The sequence below is a fragment of the Pleurodeles waltl genome, chromosome 7, assembly GCF_031143425.1.
Source record: "Pleurodeles waltl isolate 20211129_DDA chromosome 7, aPleWal1.hap1.20221129, whole genome shotgun sequence".
Taxonomy (NCBI): Eukaryota; Metazoa; Chordata; class Amphibia; order Caudata; family Salamandridae; genus Pleurodeles; species Pleurodeles waltl.
Window position 1 is genome coordinate 1,471,340,028 of NC_090446.1, and position 18,570 is coordinate 1,471,358,597.

At 41.0% G+C, this 18,570-nt stretch overlaps 1 protein-coding gene across 2 annotated transcripts in view; it reads left to right on the top strand.

Annotated features, from left to right (window-relative positions):
* Positions 1-18,570, top strand: part of LOC138246525 (B-cell receptor CD22-like) — a 260,463-nt gene that overhangs the window by 127,991 nt on the left and 113,902 nt on the right. Inside the window, exons 5-7 of one of the 2 annotated variants that reach the window (XM_069201180.1) lie at positions 5,532-5,807; positions 8,686-8,961; positions 11,849-12,124. In XM_069201180.1, the coding sequence (XP_069057281.1) occupies positions 5,532-5,807; positions 8,686-8,961; positions 11,849-12,124 (828 nt within the window). The remainder of the gene's footprint in view (positions 1-5,531; positions 5,808-8,685; positions 8,962-11,848; positions 12,125-18,570) is intronic. The other variant, XM_069201181.1, reaches the window with a different exon arrangement.

The window sequence follows — 18,570 nt, forward strand, 5'->3', positions numbered from 1 at the left end:
TTGAAGCTCTAGAACATCTTGAATCACATACATCAGATTTGGATTAATTATCTTCTTTACCATGTTCGTGATGCTGATTACCTTACTTTGTTTTAGCTTCCTAATTATCGCAGCTCACTCTATATATGCTAGCTTGTGAGCGTTTCAATGCATGCATTGAAAACTCATCCAGCAGCTTTTGTGTCTTGCCTTGGCATGAATGAATAGAAGTAAAAATGGGGTAAGATCTTTTTCACGGCTTCTGTGGGGACGCATAATGCCATGTTCAGATTGTCATAGTCACCCTTCACCCCAGGAGGTTTGTGGCCTGGGTGAGGCACTGTTAGCTAGCCAGGAATTAGGCCAACAGTTATGAATGGGGTGGATAGTACCTAGTCTCCTTCACTATGCTGTTCTGCCATCCTAAACATGCAGTCCTATTACCAAATTATGAGCCGCAGAACAAAGTCCTGAAAATGCTTGACTCACACTCGGGCTGATGGTGGAAATCAGCTTTGGTAGATGAGTGGCTGCTGCCATGAGCTACTATGTTCTAAAATAATGTATTATCCCCTGTTCTGTCGGTGATCATCCATCTGCCAATTAGATTTTGCTTTGGGCAGCACTGACTTGTAATTTCTCCTTCACAAAATTATTTGGTCAAATCTTTGACTTTAATAAACTTAATTAAGGCCACCTTTACTTGACTACATTGGTTGGTGGGCCAAGAATGATTAGGTTTCTTTTTAGGCGGTCCTTTACATTCCCTGGTAAAGAACCTACGAAGATAGTCAAATAAAGTTTCATGAGATTCCAATAGTAGATTCACTCCTTCGCTCCTTTATTTCTCATTTACACAGTGATATCTGACACTTTACTATCAATTTGGAACATTGTACTTGGTTGGATTTTAGATGAGACCACTTTAGTGTCTGCTTATTATTCAACAGGCTTAAATCTTCATGATGTATGAAATTGTGAACATGAGGATTAATTACCAGGTACCCTCTCACCATTAGGTATAGGGTGTTCCGCTCACTGTCAAGTCTCTCAAAGATCTTCATCCTGTTCATATGTGGCAATGGTTGAAGGGCTAGTAAGATAGAGTATATTCTACTTGACTGGTGTAGACTCCTAAATATGTTAGCACCTACTACATTAGAGGGTCAGTGGCCATTGAAAGCTCTAAGTTCTAGAAGCATTGTCATACTCAGTAGTAGAATAGAAAGGACTGACTGTTTTTTTTACTAGTGGAAGTACAGTTGAGGAATGCTCCAAATGGCATCTTCGTCCTCTGTAATGGCCACTTGGGAATGACCGAATGGCTCAAAAACTGATGTTGAAGTCACCTGTAACTACTACTGGTCCTAATGAATTGTCTAAATCAACATAGACTCAAAATAAATGAGTGTGCTCCACATTCTGACCATGATTGCTATTGTAGACATTGAAATACATAAATTCTTGACATTGGGTGAATTGATCGATAAACTATCCAGGGAGTTTATAGAAAACCTTCTGATTCTACAATTAATTGTAATAATCATTCAGATCTTCAGCCCGCATGCTGATCTCCCTTTCCCCTGCAAAGCAGCTTCATTGGAAAAGCTAGTAAAACGTAATCCATAGACTGGTTCTACACACCAAGCTTCCTGCAATAGACAAATGTCAATTGAGTCAGTAAAATAACCCCAGTTTGGATCTGACTGTTTGAATTCGAGGCTGGCAGTATTCCAGGAAAGAATGTTCCATTCATCATCAGATTTAAAGAAAGATAGTCAGGACAGATTTTGGGGTCCCGACATGCAGAATCAATCCACTCTTTCTACAGTTGAACAGGATTCCTCTGAGAGGTCGTGGAGTATGATGTCTCTAGCGTGTTGGCACTCATCCCTTCACATGAGTGGGTTATACTTCAAACAGACAGAAGTGCATTTGTGAATGTCTTGAATCCAATGAATCACTTGGTTAATCAATGAGTCGCTACCGTCTCTTGGTCCACATGAAAGCCTGGTCGCATTGTGCATGTGTACAGCCCTCCCACTCCCTGTATGAGCATCATAAGTGCAAAAGGGCTTAATAGGGGAAGGGAGGGTTCTGGCACTCACACAGGGGTAATGACCCCTTGATCATATGTGAGTCGGGCGACTAATTCAAGCAGGTATGGGAGAGTAGGCATATTTTCCCTCACAAATTAATTAATTATTTCCTGGTGAATGATAAGTGGGTTTCTGTATGTGACCTGACTTTTACCAGTATTAGCAGTTTTCCTTGATGGAGGCACCACCTTTCGAACTGGCCTCAGGTATTCCAAATAGCCTTTTCGCTTGGAGCAGTGTGAGCAGTGGTTGACTATTGTTCCTGGGCTATAACCACCACATTGTTGGGAAAGCATAGTAGATTGATGGTTTAGAAAAACAGTTGTTGGAAACAAGGTGTGATCGCTCACAGTTCGTAGTTAATGACTTGACCTAGCCTTGAGTTCTGCCAGCTCAAACGTAAGGTCGTTCACAACCTGAGACATGTCGCAGATAAATCAGATTCATTGAGTGTTACTGTTGCTGGATGGGGAGTTATTTGTATTAATAGGATTTCACAATGTAACAGATTCTGGCTTGGTCATGATAGCAAAGAAGCTTTCAGAAACCACAGTAGGTTCATAAGGAATCAAGGTGGAAGTTGTCACACACAATGACTCAATTTGGAGGAGCTTTGTGACAAACATTCATAGCAACAGAAAGAGGGTTCTCTGCTGCATAGATGTCTTTCATAGTTTGCCTGGCTTCCTTGCAAATATTTTTGCTACTCAATTGCTTCTGGGAAGAGAGCTGCGAATAGTAGATGGATTCAGGATGGTCTACACATCCTCTATTAAGTCATTCATTTCTCTCAGTGTCTTGCTCTTAGAAGACTGCTTCTCAGATTGTTTAGATGATGTCATTTCCACCAGGGCATCAGCTGCATTTCTTTTCCCTATTTTTACTGGCAAACTCTCACTACGGACTCCACTCACTCACACCTCAACTAGAGATGTTCTTAAAGATTGCTGAAGCACAAAGCGTCCACCTTATCACTGAAACAATTGTGTATGTACAGAACACATGATGTTGGCAAACCACTAACCTTTCATGACCAATATACAACCAAGGGGTATGGCTAAGCCAAGCCTCCTCCAGTCAAGGACGGTGAAGACAAACCAACTTCAAGCCCGGTCTTCACCCAGGCATGCGCTTGGGGGCATCATGTGTTGAGGGCAGAAAGCTTTGGTACTGCCTCCTCAGATGACAGCACTATGGGCAGTATGGGCTTTGAAGTCCTGCCTCAGCCCAGTGAAGTGAAGGGTGAGTCCCATGCTACAGGCAAAAAGTGTTGGCTTTAAAGGGCCTAGGCCCACCTCCTGAAATGACAGCACTATGGGTAGTATGGGGTTTGAAGCCCTGCCACTACTCAATGAAAAAGTATGCAAAAGGCATTGAATATAATGCTTGATTTAATCTCAGCCACTGGTAATTACTTAGGCTGCATCCCAACCCATCGTTATTTTGCTCACCATGCTACCTCAGTTGAGACCCAACTATATGCAAATCAGCCTTGACCCTGCTCCAATGATAGCAGTGCTGCCCACACTGCCAAGCAAGGTCCTCCCTGAACTGGAGCACAAGCAACCCAGGACCAGTTTCACCATTCGTACAGGCTCATCAGCTGACTATAGCTTGGTTCCAAGTGACACTGTGTGCACTGGACCCACATCTGGGTATACTCATCCCACTTACGGGCGATATAATAAAGTATACAAAAAGTGATGGATGGAATGCTTGAAATAATCTCAGCCACTGGTAATTACTCTAGGCCACATCCCAGCACATTGTTATTTTGCACACCATGCCATCCTCTATTTTGACCCAGCTATATGCAAATCAGTCTTGACCCTGTTACAATGGGAGCAGTCCAGCCTGAACTGCAAGCCAGGTCCTCCCTGAACCTGAACGCAAGCAACCCAGGACCTGTTTCGCCTTTATTAAGGGCTCATCAGCTGAGTATAGCATGGATCCAGTGAGACAGTATGCATGCAATGTTTTCATTTCTCCTTTCTTTTCCGACTTTGCATGTGTGCTGCACTGTGCAGCACACATACAACATGGTAAACATTTTAAAGTGTTTCTAAGCATAGTATTTTGTACTGGAAGGGTACTCTTCCAGCAAAAACCCTATGCTACACTCATGCACACACCCTTGCACACACAGCAGCTAAAATCAGTGCTGACGCTAGGGAGAGGGTAGGAGAGAGCCATGTCTCTGTAGATAAGGCATTTTACTGCTCCCTCCCTGCCACACAGTGCAACAAGAAGACATTTGGTGCTGCCCTATGCCAATTCCCCATAAATAAGCCCCTCTGAGTCCTTAGACATAAAGTCAATGAAAGGAAGCCTAATCTCCAGAGAAACGTTCTGAGCCTGACTTTCAGCCTGACATAGTTTTAGAGCACCTGAAGCTTGTAAATCAGGCAGTCTGATAATGTCAGATGCCATGTAGTGCAATAATAAATATGGGCAGATAGGACAGCATTTAATATTACCACCTTATGCGAAAAGGAGAACAAATGGGGGATTCTTTTTGAAACATGAATTGGCCACTGCTTTAACTTGATCACAGAGTAAAAGCATAATCTACTTTATTTTAACCCCTACAAATTTTCAACAAGCCAGGGAAATTGTTGCCTGGTCACATTCTACTTTGCCTTAATGTGAACTTATGAAAGCTTCATGATAGCTAGCAAAGGAAAACCAACATTTCATTTTGTATTTCTCTGTAAAAACCTCCACAATATTTTTGGTCTCCTGCCTACATTCCACAAGTAGCTGAGAATAATACAGCATTAAAATATTTCCATTTCTGAGTTTAGGAATTTCTAGTTATGTTTCCTGTATTTCAGGCAGAATAAATATAGATTTATAAAATGTCAGTTTCTGTACAATGTAATCTGTACTAAATTTGTTTGTGTAAATACACCTGAATTGCTTCCAATAATGTTGCTGTTATGTCGCTGTGCTTTATCTATGATCTCTTGAGTAAGATGCATATTGCGATTTTTTTTATTGCATTCCCATTTCTAAGTCCACAGAGGGAAGTGTAAACTACAACATATTTTGTAACAGGCATAAATCCCAGAATATGCAATATTTATCTTAGGCTGGTATACAATTTTCATTACTAACTATTACTGTAGAATATACAATTATTTCTCAAGAATCTTCCTTCTACCTGTAAATGTCTTTTAAGTCTGTTATCTTTTTTATTCTGGTCAGTAAAGCCAATCTGGCTCAATGCCCTCAGGTAGATCAAGACATTCCCAGTGTGTTCCACTTTTCAAGCAGAGTAAAATAAAATAACAAAAGATTTTTCCTACAGCCTGAAATATCATGCATTGTGAACATCAACAGTAATATAAAATTGAAATGGATATTACATTGTGTTGCTTTTTGGATGGGTTTAGTTGTGTTGCGCTTCCATTCACATCAATATTGAGTGACCGCCCACTTTTTTATTTATAGACATCCCCAAAGGGATACAAGCAATTCTTTTACCAGCAAGCAAAAATGGGATAAAATTTGGAGATACTGTGTCCATGAGGTGTACAGTTACATCCAGTTACCCTTTTGTATCTGGATACACCTGGTACAAAGACGGGTATGAAATACAGACCCAATCATTGTCAGACTTGATGATGAAGAACTTGAAAGCCACTGACTTGGGAAACTATTCATGCGTGGCTCATAATGCCATTGGATCATCACTTTCTTCTCCTCCCATTAAAATCGATGTGAATGGTAAGTGCGGAATGAGTGGTGTAATACTGATCTCCATTTTTTAAAGTCGGATACTGCTTTGTCTAGGCTATTCTATATTATTAGCAAGCAGCCAAAGTCCTAGCTTCCTGCAGTCGTTTTGCTAATGGACAGTTATCCGGTGTTAAAAAAGGATTGTAGTCTTCCTAAAGTGTAAACTCCAAGATTAAGAACTGATCTGTGGATCACATTAGTCATTACAACCTCGGTACACCTTCACTGTTTTGTTTCTTGGTTACTGGCAAATGGATACTCCATGGAACTCGATGAATTGCATTAATATTTAGGTATACAGATTAATAGTCAATCATATTAAAGCCATTTGCATCCATGGGCATCTTGCTGTGCCCTCCAGACAAAATGTGACCCTCACCTAATTATAAGGAAATGCATTCTAGTTCCAGTTAACAGAAGAAGCCCTCAGTCAGGCATGCCCCACCCCAGTTCTTTCTACATATTCACTCATAGTATCTCATCCTCAGAAAAATGCCATTAATCAGTCATCTCCTTCAGTTCACTTTCCTGTTGTCAGTCAGAAGGACACCTACATCAAAAGGCGAGTGAAAATGAAATTTGAAACCCAAAGAGCAAGCAGAACTTAAAATATCTATCACCAGTAAACCTGCAAGGAACCTAAACAGCAAGTTAGCACTATCAATTCATATCCTTGAATCTTCTCAGAGAAGGTGTGAATCTCCACCTGTCTTCTTATAGTTTTCTTAAATCAAAACACCTGCATTCTACTCTTCATAACCTCCAACAAAGATATACACAGCCTTGCAGCTCTTAACAAAAAAAAGTAATTCTCTGTGGTAGTGTCATTGAACATTTAAGAGATCACAACCTCTACAGTCTCCTTGCTCAGGGCAGGATCTTGTCTTTCCTAACTCATCTCCACCATCTTGCCACAGTAGTCACCATCAGAAAGCCTTTCTCAATAGAAAGCACATCAGTGTGATTTCTTGGAAAACAGAGATTTACTTAATCATAAAATAAAGGGAGCTCCTAGGACCATATCTTTGAATCATAACCACTGTCATTGAGAAATTAAGACTGCATCATGTCCTAAACTTTGAATCCAGTCCATCCTGTATCTTAAACATAGGTGAGATTTTCACCTCAACTCCTTGAGGTGCAAATTACAATATTTGTCTCACTCTAGTATATATCACCAACGACATCTGGTAGAGTCAACTTAGAATCATTAGGAATAGTTAATAATCTTTGATTTATCACCTTCACAGTCTGAGCGTGAATGATGATATATCAAGATGGTAATATTTTATATGTCACATGGGTAAAAAGAGCTATACCCATCAGCCGAGTATAGCATGGATCCACTGAGACAGTATGCACACAATGTTTTTTCATTTCTCCTTTCTTTTCCGACTTTGCATGTGTGCTGCACTGTGCAGCACACATACAACATGTTAATTGTTTTAAAGTGTTTCTAAGCATAGTATTTTGTACTGGAAGGGTACACTTCCAGCACAAACCCCATGCTACACTCATGCACACACACGAGCACTATGGTGGAAAGGTGCATGCTTGGCACACAGCAGCTAAAATCAGTGCTGACGCTAGGGAGAGGGTAGGAGAGAGCCATATCTCTGTAGATAAGGCATTTTACTGCTCCCTCCCTGCCACACAGTGCAAAAAGAAGACATTTGGTGCTGTCCTATGCCAGTTCCCCATAAATAAGCCCCTCTGTGTCCTTAGACATGAAGTCAATGAAAGGAGGCCTAATCTCAAGAGAAATGTTCTGAGCCTGACTTTCAGCCTGACATAGTTTTAGAGCATCTGAAGCTTGTAAATCAAGCAGTCTGATAATGTCAGATGCCATGTAGTGCAATAATAAATATGGGCAGATAGGACAGCATTTAATATTACCACCTTATGCGAAAAGGAGAACAAATGGAGGATTCTTTTTGAAACATGAATTGGACACTGCTTTTACTTCATCACAGAGTAAAAGCATAATCTACTTTAACCCCTACAAATTTTCAACAAGCTAGGGAAATTTTTGCCTGGTCACATTCTACTTTGCCTTAATGTGAACTTATGAAAGCTTCATGATAGCTAGCAAAGGAAAACCAACATTTCATTTTGTATTTCTCTGTAAAAACCTCCACAATATTTTTGGTCTCCTGCCTACATTCCACAAGTAGTTGTTGAGAATAATACAGCATTAAAATATTTCCATTTCTGAATTTAGGAATTTCTAGTTATGTTTCCTGTATTTCAGTCAGAATAAATATAGATTTATAAAATGTCAGTTTCTGTACAATATAATCTGTACTAAATTTGTTTGTGTACATACACCTGAATTGCTTCCAATAATGTTGCTGTTATGTCGCTGTGCTTTATCTATGATCTCTTGAGTAAGATGCATATTGCGATTATTTTTATTGCATTCCCATTTCTAAGTCCACAGAGGGAAGTGTAAACTACAACATATTTTGTAACAGGCATAAATCCCAGAATATGCAATATTTATCTTAGGCTGGTATACAATTTTCATTACTATTACTGTAGAATATACAATTATTTCTCAAGAATCTTCCTTCTACCTGTAAATATCTTTTAAGTCTGTTATCTTTTTTATTCTGGTCAGTGAGGCCAATCTTGCTCAATGCCCTCAGGTAGATCAAGACATTCCCAGTGTCTTCCACTTTTCAAGCAGAGTAAAATAAAATAACAAAAGATTTTTCCTACAACCTGAAATATCATGCATTGTGAACATCAACAGTAATATAAAATTGAAATGGATATTACATTTAGTTGCTTTATGGGTGGGTTTAGTTGTGTTGTGCTTCCATTTACATCAATATTGAGTGACCGCCCACTTTTTTATTTATAGGCATCCCCAAAGGGATACGAGCAATTCTTTTAACAGCAAGCAAAAATGGGATACAATTTGGGGACACTGTGTCCATGAGGTGTATGGTTACATCCAGTTACCCTTTCATATCTGGATACACCTGGTACAAAGACGGGTATGAAATACACACCCAATCAATGTCAGACTTGATGATGGAGAACTTGAAAGCCACTGACTTGGGAAACTATTCATGCGTGGCTCATAATGCCATTGGATCATCACTTTCTTCTCCTCCCATTAAAATCGATGTGAATGGTAAGTGCGGAATGAGTGGTGTAATAATGATCTCCATTTTTTAAACTCAGATACTGCTTTGTCTAGGCTATTCTATATTATAAGCAAGCAGTCAAAGTCCTAGCTTCCTGCAGTCATTTGCTAATGGACAGTTATCCGGTGTTAAAAAATGATTGTAGTCTTCCTAAAGTGTAAACTCCAAGATTAAGAACTGATCTGTGGATCACATTAGTCATTACAACCTCAGTAAATCTTCACTGTTATGTTTCTTGGTTACTGGCAAATGGATAGTCCATGGAACTTGGTGAATTGCATTAATATTTAGATATACAGATTAATAGTCAATCATATTTAAGCCATTTGCATCCATGGGCATTTTGCTGTGCCCTCCAGTCAAAATGTGACCCTCACCTAATTATAAGGAAAGACATTCTAGTTCCAGTTAACAGAAGAAGCCCTCAGTCAGGCATGCCCCACCCCACTTCCTTCTACATATTCACTCATAGTATCTCATCCTCAGAAAAATGCCATTAATCAGTCATCTCCTTCAGTTCACTTTCCTGTTGTCAGTCAGAAGAACACCTACATCAGAAGGAGAGTGAAAATGAAATTTGACCTCCAAAGAGCAAGCAGAACTTAAAATATCTATCACCAGTAAACCTGCAAGGAACCTAAACAGCAAATTAGCACTATCAAGTCATATCCTTGAATCTTCTCAGAGAAGGTGTGAATCTCCACCTGTCTTCTTATATTTTTCTTAAATGAAAACACCTACATTCTACTCTTCATAACCTCCAACAAAGATATACACAGCCTTGCAGCTCTTAGCAAAAAAAAGTCATTCTCTGTGGTAGTGTCATTGAACATTTTAGAGATCACAACCTCAAAAGTCTCCTTGCTCAGGGCAGGATCTTGTCTTTCCTAACTCATCTCCACCATCTTGCCACAGTAGTCACCATCAGAAAGCCTTTCTCAATAGAAAGCAGATCATTGGGATTTCTTAGAAAACAGAGATTTACTTAATCATAAAATAAAGGGAGCTCCTAGGACCATATCTTTGAATCATAACCACTGTCATTGAGAAATTAAGAATGTATCATGTCCTAAACTTTGAATCCAGTCCATCCTGTATCTTAAACATAGACGAGATATTTACCTCAACTCCTTGAGGTGCAAATTACAATATTTGTCTCACTCTAGTATATATCACCAACGACATCTGGAAGACTCAACTTAGAATCATTAGGAATAGTTAATAATCTTTGAATTATCACCTTCACAGTCTGAGCGTGAATGATGATATATCAAGATGGTAATTTTGATTATGTCACATGGGTAAAAAGAGCTATACCCATAAGCCGAGTATAGCATGGATCCAGTGAGACAGTATGCATGCAATGTTTTAATTTTTCCTTTCTTTTCCGACTTTGCATGTGTGCTGCACTGTGCAGCACACATACAACATGGTAAATGTTTTAAAGTGTTTCTAAGCATAGTATTTTGTACTGGAAGGGTACACTTCCAGCACAAACCCTATGCTACACTCATGCACACACACATGCACTATGGTGCAAAGGTGCATGCTTGGCACACAACAGCTAAAATCAGTGCTGACGCTAGGGAGAGGGTAGGAGAGAGCCATAACTCTGTAGATAAGGCATTTTACTGCTCCTTCCCTGCCACATAGTGCAACAAGAAAACATGTGGTGCTACCCTATGCCAATTCCCCATAAATAAGCCCCTCTATATCCTTTGACATGAAGTCATAGAAAGGAGGCCTAATCTCCGGGGAAATATTCTGAGCCTGACTTTCAGCCTGACATAGTTTTAGAGCACCTGAAGCTTGTAAATCAGGCAGTCTGATTAATGGCAGATGCTATGTAGTGCAATAATAAATATGGGCAGATAGGACAGCATTTAATATTACCACCTTAAGCGAAAAGGAGAACAAGTGGGGGATTCTTTTTGAAACATGAATTGGCCACTGCTTTAACTTGATCACAGAGTAAAAGCATAATCTACTTTATTTTAACCCCTACAAATTTTCAACAAGCCAGGGAAATTTTTGCCTTGTCACATTCTACTTTGCCTTAATGTGAACTTATGAAAGCTTCATGAAAGCTAGAAAAGGAAAACCAACATTTCATTTTGTATTTCTCTGTAAAATCTTCCACAATATTTTTGGTTTCCTGCCTACATTCCACAAGTAGTTGTTGAGAATAATACAGCATTAAATTATATCCATTTTTGAGTTTAGGATTTTCTAGTTATGTTTCCTGTATTTCAGGCATATTAGATATAGATTTATAAAATGTCAGTTTCTGTACAATGTAAACTGTACTTAATTTGTGTGTGTAAATACGCCTGAATTGCTTCCAATAATGTTGCTGTTATTTCGCTGTGCATTATCTATGATGTCTCTTGAGTAAGATGCATATTGCAATTTTTTTTATTGCATTCCCATTTCTAAGTCCACAGAGGGAAGTGTAAACTACAACATATTTTGTAACAGGCATAAATCCCAGAATATGCAATATTTATCTTAGGCTGGTATACAATTTTCATTACTAACTATTACTGTAGAATATACAATTATTTCTCAAGAATCTTCCTTCTACCTGTAAATGTCTTTTAAGTCTGTCATCTTTTTTATTCTGGTCAGTGAAGCCAATCTTGTTCAATGCCTTCAGGTAGATCAAGACATTCCCAGTGTGTTCCACTTTTCAAGCAGAGTAAAATAAAATAACAAAAGATTTTTCCTACAGCCTGAAATATCATGCATTGTGAACATCAACAGTAATATAAAATTGAAATGGATATTACATTGTGTTGCTTTTTGGATGGGTTTAGTTGTGTTGTGCTTCCATTTACATCAATATTGTGTGACCGTCCACTTTCTTATTTATAGACATCCCCAAAGGGATACAAGCAATTCTTTTACCAGCAAGCAAAAATGGGATCAAATTTGGAGACACTGTGTCCATGAGGTGTACGATTACATCCAGTTACCCTTTCGTATCTGGATACACCTGGTACAAAGACGGGTATGAAATACACACCCAATCAATGTCAGACTTGATGTTGGAGAACTTGAAAGCCACTGACTTGGGAAACTATTCATGCGTGGCTCATAATGCCATTGGATCATCACTTTCTTCTCCTCCCATTAAAATCGATGTGAATGGTAAGTGCGGAATGAGTGGTGTAATACTGATCTCCATTTTTTAAAGTCAGATACTGCTTTGTCTAGGCTATTCTATATTATAAGCAAGCAGTCAAAGTCCTAGCTTCCTGCAGTCGTTTGCTAATGGACAGTTATCCGGTGTTAAAAAATGATTGTAGTCTTCCTAAAGTGTAAACTCCAAGATTAAGAACTGATCTGTGGATCACATTAGTAATTACAACCTCGGTACATCTTCACTGTTTTGTTTCTTGGTTACTGGCAAATGGATACTCCATGGAACTCGGTGAATTGCATTAATATTTAGGTATACAGATTAATAGTCAATCATATTTAAGCCATTTGCATCCATGGGCATTTTGCTGTGCCCTCCAGTCAAAATGTGACCCTCACCTAATTATAAGGAAAGACATTCTAGTTCCAGTTAACAGAAGAAGCCCTCAGTCAGGCATGCCCCACCCCAGTTCCTTCTACATATTCACTCATAGTATCTCATCCTCAGAAAAATGCCATTAATCAGTCATCTCCTTCAGTTCACTTTCCTGTTGTCAGTCAGAAGGACACCTACATCAGAAGGAGAGTGAAAATGAAATTTGACTCCCAAAGAGCAAGCAGAACTTAAAATATCTATCACCAGTAAACCTGCAAGGAACCTAAACAGCAAATTAGCACTATCAAGTCATATCCTTGAATCTTCTCAGAGAAGGTGTGAATCTCCACCTGTCTTCTTATATTTTTCTTAAATGAAAACACCTGCATTCTACTCTTCATAACCTCCAACAAAGATATACACAGCCTTGCAGCTCTTAGCAAAACAAAAGTAATTCTCTGTGGTAGTGTCATTGAACATTTTAGAGATCACAACCTCAAAAGTCTCCTTGCTCAGGGCAGGATCTTGTCTTTCCTAACTCATCTCCACCATCTTGCCACAGTAGTCACCATCAGAAAGCCTTTCTCAATAGAAAGCAGATCATTGGGATTTCTTAGAAAACAGAGATTTACTTAATCATAAAATAAAGGGAGCTCCTAGGACCATATCTTTGAATCATAACCACTGTCATTGAGAAATTAAGAATGTATCATGTCCTAAACTTTGAATCCAGTCCATCCTGTATCTCAAACATAGGCGAGATTTTCACCTCAACTCCTTGAGGTGCAAATTACAATATTTGTCTCACTCTAGTATATATCACCAACGACATCTGGAAGACTCAACTTAGAATCATTAGGAATAGTTAATAATCTTTGAATTATCACCTTCACAGTCTTAGCGTGAATGATGATATATCAAGATGGTAATTTTGTATATGTCACATGGGTAAAAAGAGCTATACCCATCAGCCGAGTATAGCATGGATCCAGTGAGACAGTATGCATGCAATGTTTTAATTTTTCCTTTCTTTTCCGACTTTGCATGTGTGCTGCACTGTGCAGCACACATACAACATGGTAAATGTTTTAAAGTGTTTCTAAGCATAGCATTTTGTACTGGAAGGGTACACTTCCAGCACAAACCCTATGCTACACTCATGCACACACACGTGCACTATGGTGCAAAGGTGCATGCTTGGCACACAACAGCTAAAATCAGTGCTGACGCTAGGGAGAGGGTACGAGAGAGCCATAACTCTGTAGATAAGGCATTTTACTGCTCCTTCCCTGCCACACAGTGCAACAAGAAAACATGTGGCGCTGCCCTATGCCAATTCCCCATAAATAAGCCCCTCTATGTCCTTTGACATGAAGTCATAGAAAGGAGGCCTAATCTCCGGGGAAATATTCTGAGCCTGACTTTGAGCCTGACATAGTTTTAGAGCACCTGAAGCTTGTAAATCAGGCAGTCTGAGAATGGCAGATGCTATGTAGTGCAATAATAAATATGGGCAGATAGGACAGCATTTAATATTACCACCTTAAGCGAAAAGGAGAACAAATGGGGGATTCTTTTTGAAACATGAATTGGCCACTGCTTTAACTTGATCACAGAGTAAAAGCATAATCTACTTTATTTTAACCCCTACAAATTTTCAACAAGCCAGGGAAATTTTTGCCTTGTCACATTCTACTTTGCCTTAATGTGAACTTATGAAAGCTTCATGAAAGCTAGCAAAGGAAAACCAACATTTCATTTTGTATTTCTCTGTAAAATCTTCCACAATATTGTTGGTTTCCTGCCTACATTCCACAAGTAGTTGTTGAGAATAATGCAGCATTAAAATATATCCATTTTTGAGTTTAGGATTTTCTAGTTATGTTTCCTGTATTTCAGGCATAATATATACTGTATAGATTTATAAAATGACCGTTTCTGTACAATGTAAACTGTACTTAATTTGTGTGTGTAAATACGCCTGAATTGCTTCCAATAATGTTGCTGTTATTTCGCTGTGCATTATCTATGATGTCGCTTGAGTAAGATGCATATTGCGATTTTTTTTATTGCATTCCCATTTCTAAGTCCACAGAGGGAAGTGTAAACTACAACATATTTTGCAACAGGCAAAATTCCCAGAATATGCAATATTTATCTTAGGCTGGTATACAATTTTCATTACTAACTATTACTGTAGAATATACAATTATTTCTCAAGAATCTTCCTTCTACCTGTAAATGTCTTTTAAGTCTGTTATCTTTTTTATTCTGGTCAGTGAAGCCAATCTTGTTCAATGCCCTCAGGTAGATCAAGACATTCCCAGTGTGTTCCACTTTTCAAGCAGAGTAAAATAAAATAACAAAAGATTTTTCCTACAGCCTGAAATATCATGCATTGTGAACATCAACCGTAATATAAAATTGAAATGCATTTTACATTGTGTTGCTTTTTGGATGGGTTTAGTTGTGTTGTGCTTCCATTTACATCAATATTGTGTGACCGTCCACTTTCTTATTTATAGACATCCCCAAAGGGATACAAGCAATTCTTTTACCAGCAAGCAAAAATGGGATCAAATTTGGAGACACTGGGGGTGATTCTAACCCTGGCGGTCGGTGATAAAGCGGCGGCCAACCCGCCAACAGGCCTGCGGTCAAAAAAATGCATTTCTGACCCTGGCGGGAACCGCCAACACAGGCCGCCGCTTTAACACTCCGACCGCCACGGCGGAACAAACAAACAGCGCGGCGGTCACCGCCAACAGCCAGGCGGCAGACAATGTACCGCCCACCCTATCACGACCCACCAATCCGCCACCTTTTCCGGGGCGGGAGCACCGCCGACAAAAACACGGCGGAAACAAACTACGAACGGGAAAACGCTCACCTCTACGCACTCCACGAGGAAGAAGGACAGCATGGAACCCGAATTAAACATCATACCTGCTCTCGTCTACCTGCTCATCTAACACGAGTACAAACTCCGGCGCAGACGTCAACGGTGAGTACTGCACCTACGACACACGGGAGGGGGAGGACGAAAGGTTACGGGCACACACATATGCGACCCCCCCCCACCCCCCCAATATGTACACACCAATGCAGAGCAAAAAGTCACAGTGACACCACACAAAACACCCGTAAAAAATACAATGACATAACCAAATTTGGAATAAATATTTATGTACAAAAAAAGCTCCTGAAAATTATTGTCCAACCGTGAAAAATATTTACAATAAAATTAAATATATACACATCAGTGTATAACTGAAGTAACAAGTCCTGCACATCCTACGAATTAAACATGTCCGTGGGCCAAAGTTTTGCGAAACAAGGGCAAAGCCCACACAGGAGACCTGAGTCCTTTGGAGAGAACACTGCAGGGGCATCTGATGTAAAAACTACAGGCACCTCAGGGGGAAGGGAAGGGGAGAGCACCACAGCCACATGAGTCCACGACGCCAGATCCACGAGGAGCCACCATGCCCACTGCACCATCCTGGGGAGTGCAAAGCCACAGTCTCTCAATGTCTCTACAGTGGGTGGGCTGCCCACTGTACCATCCTGGGGAGTGCAAAGCCACAGTCTCTCAATGTCTCTACAGTGGGTTGCCCACTGTACCATCCTGGGGAGTGCAAAGCCACAGTCCATCAGGTGGATGACAGTCTCCACTGGTCAAGGAGGAGGCATGGTGGGCACAGTGAACCATAAACAGTTCTTGAGATGGCAGTGCCCAGCGGAGCGGTGCTTGACAGGAAGGGCCCAGCGGAGCGGTGCTTGAGATGAAGGGCCCAGCGGAGCGGTGCTTGAGAGGAAGGGCCCAGCGGAGCGGTGCTTGAGATGAAGGGCCCAGCGGAGCGGTGCTTGAGAGGAAGGGCCCAGCGGAGCGGTGCATGAGATGAAGGGCCCAGCGGAGCGGTGCTTGAGATGAAGGGCCCAGCGGAGCGGTGCTTGAGACGGCGGTGCCCAGCGGAGCGGTGCTTGAGATGAAGGGCCCAGCGGAGCGGTGCTTGAGATGAAGGGCCCAGCGGAGCGGTGCTTGCAGGAAGGGCCCAGCGGAGCGGTGCTTGAGATGAAGGGCCCAGCGGAGCGGTGCTTGAGATGAAGGGCCCAGCGGAGCGGTGCATGAGATGAAGGGCCCAGCGGAGCGGTGCTTGAGATGAAGGGCCCAGCGAAGCGGTGCTTGAGATGAAGGGCCCAGCGGAGCGGTGCTTGCAGGAAGGGCCCAGCGGAGCGGTGCTTGAGATGAAGGGCCCAGCGGAGCGGTGCTTGAGATGAAGGGCCCAGCGGAGCGGTGCTTGAGATGAAGGGCCCAGCGGAGCGGTGCTTGAGAGGAAGGGCCCAGCGGAGCGGTGCTTGAGATTGTCGCGTGGGCTCTCATTATCTGAAATGAGACTACTGGATTTCTAGGCGGCAAGATCTATAACGGTGTGGGGGACTGAGTCTGACCCACGTGTAAAGAAATATGTCACCCTAAATCCGTTTTTTGCTCCGGCTAACTAGCAGTGCCTCATTTCTCCCACCGGGAAGAGATGATTGGGCAGCCGAGCGCATGACATCTTTGGAACTTCTCAGGGAAGTCGTGGTCACTCAGATCCAGACAAAACTCTCTCATTTACAATATGATCTCATATACAAATGACAAAGACAGTATAAGTTTTATAATGTTTTAATAAAACGACTGTATTTTAGAGAATAAGGCATGAGCCGCGATAACCAGAACCATACAACACAGTAGGATTGAGATAGTTACCAGGAGAGTAAAACATAAAAATAAAGCAATCATTGTATATTAGAATTTCTACTCTCCCTCTGCTTAATTTATTTAGAGCACTGCATGTTAAGTGTCTAACTTGCCTATCGGTATCACTGAGGAGACATTAGTCTTCATACCTGAGCAAAGGCCTGTGATCTTGGTTCAGCATCTGCAACGAGGCAATCAGCATCTAGTTGTGGTTCCCTGGTAGGAATCTCCCTCTGCCGTGTATTGGGACAGAGAAGTTATTTTATAACCTATATGTCAAAGTGATCACCAAATACGCAGAAATACCAAGTCTAAACTTCAACCACGTCTATCGGCAATGTACCAGACTATATCCTTGACTGAAGCACAGAGTGAGTGTGTTATGAAGAACATCAGTGCTGAAGTATGCAAAACAGTGTGATATGAATAAAAAACAACACCGTAGAACTGGCTATCTGAAAATAACAGTACTTAGAAAAATAAAAGCACGCAGAGCAAAGTGCACAGAGGCTCTAGGCTACTAGCAAATGAAATAAAATACATCCAGGGCAAAATGCACAAAGGCCTAATGCCCAAAGCTAACGCATAAAACCAACCATACTACACCCTCCCCTTGTCGGTAGCAAGTGGTTCTAAAAACATAATAATATGCCCTAAATATAAGTGAATTTTGAAATTACAGATCCATTTCGACAAGTTCAGAGAACAAAAAACTTTAAATTTTTTATTAATAAGCCTAATAGAATGTCAATTTAGTAGTGATTGAAAAAAATCCAATTGTTCAAATAGAAGCAATAGAGAGAAGGAATTCCTCCACTTCGACGTATGTTAAGATCGGAAGATTTACGCCACAAAGAATCATGGAGCAGGTATGTTCCAAAGTTCCAAAACCATTCAGTGCGGCACCCCGTGTAGGGTCAATGATCGAGACAAACCCATCTTCCTCCTAGAAGGGAATCTCATAAACTGCCTCACGAAGCAAACGCAACCGAAGTGCACAAGTCTGGGAATGAGCCCTAATCGGGAACATCAACAGATCAAGATTGACCACCTGAGGGCGCTGCAGTGAGAGACAGAGAGCCAGTGCATGTTCAAACGAGCACCAAAAGCACCGAAACACGGGTTGCACACAGTCCAAGACCGGTCTGAATGACAGAGACCAGTCACACTCCAGGTTGCCCAAGAGTGTTGCTCCAAAATGCTGCATCATGCGTTCGCGACACAGCTGTGCTGATGGGAGCAGCAATAGTGGATCTCGTTGCGGTGGGACAGCCATTGCGAAGGAAGAGCAACAGCAGCAAAACTCCAGCCGATATAGCCAAAGTAATTGGG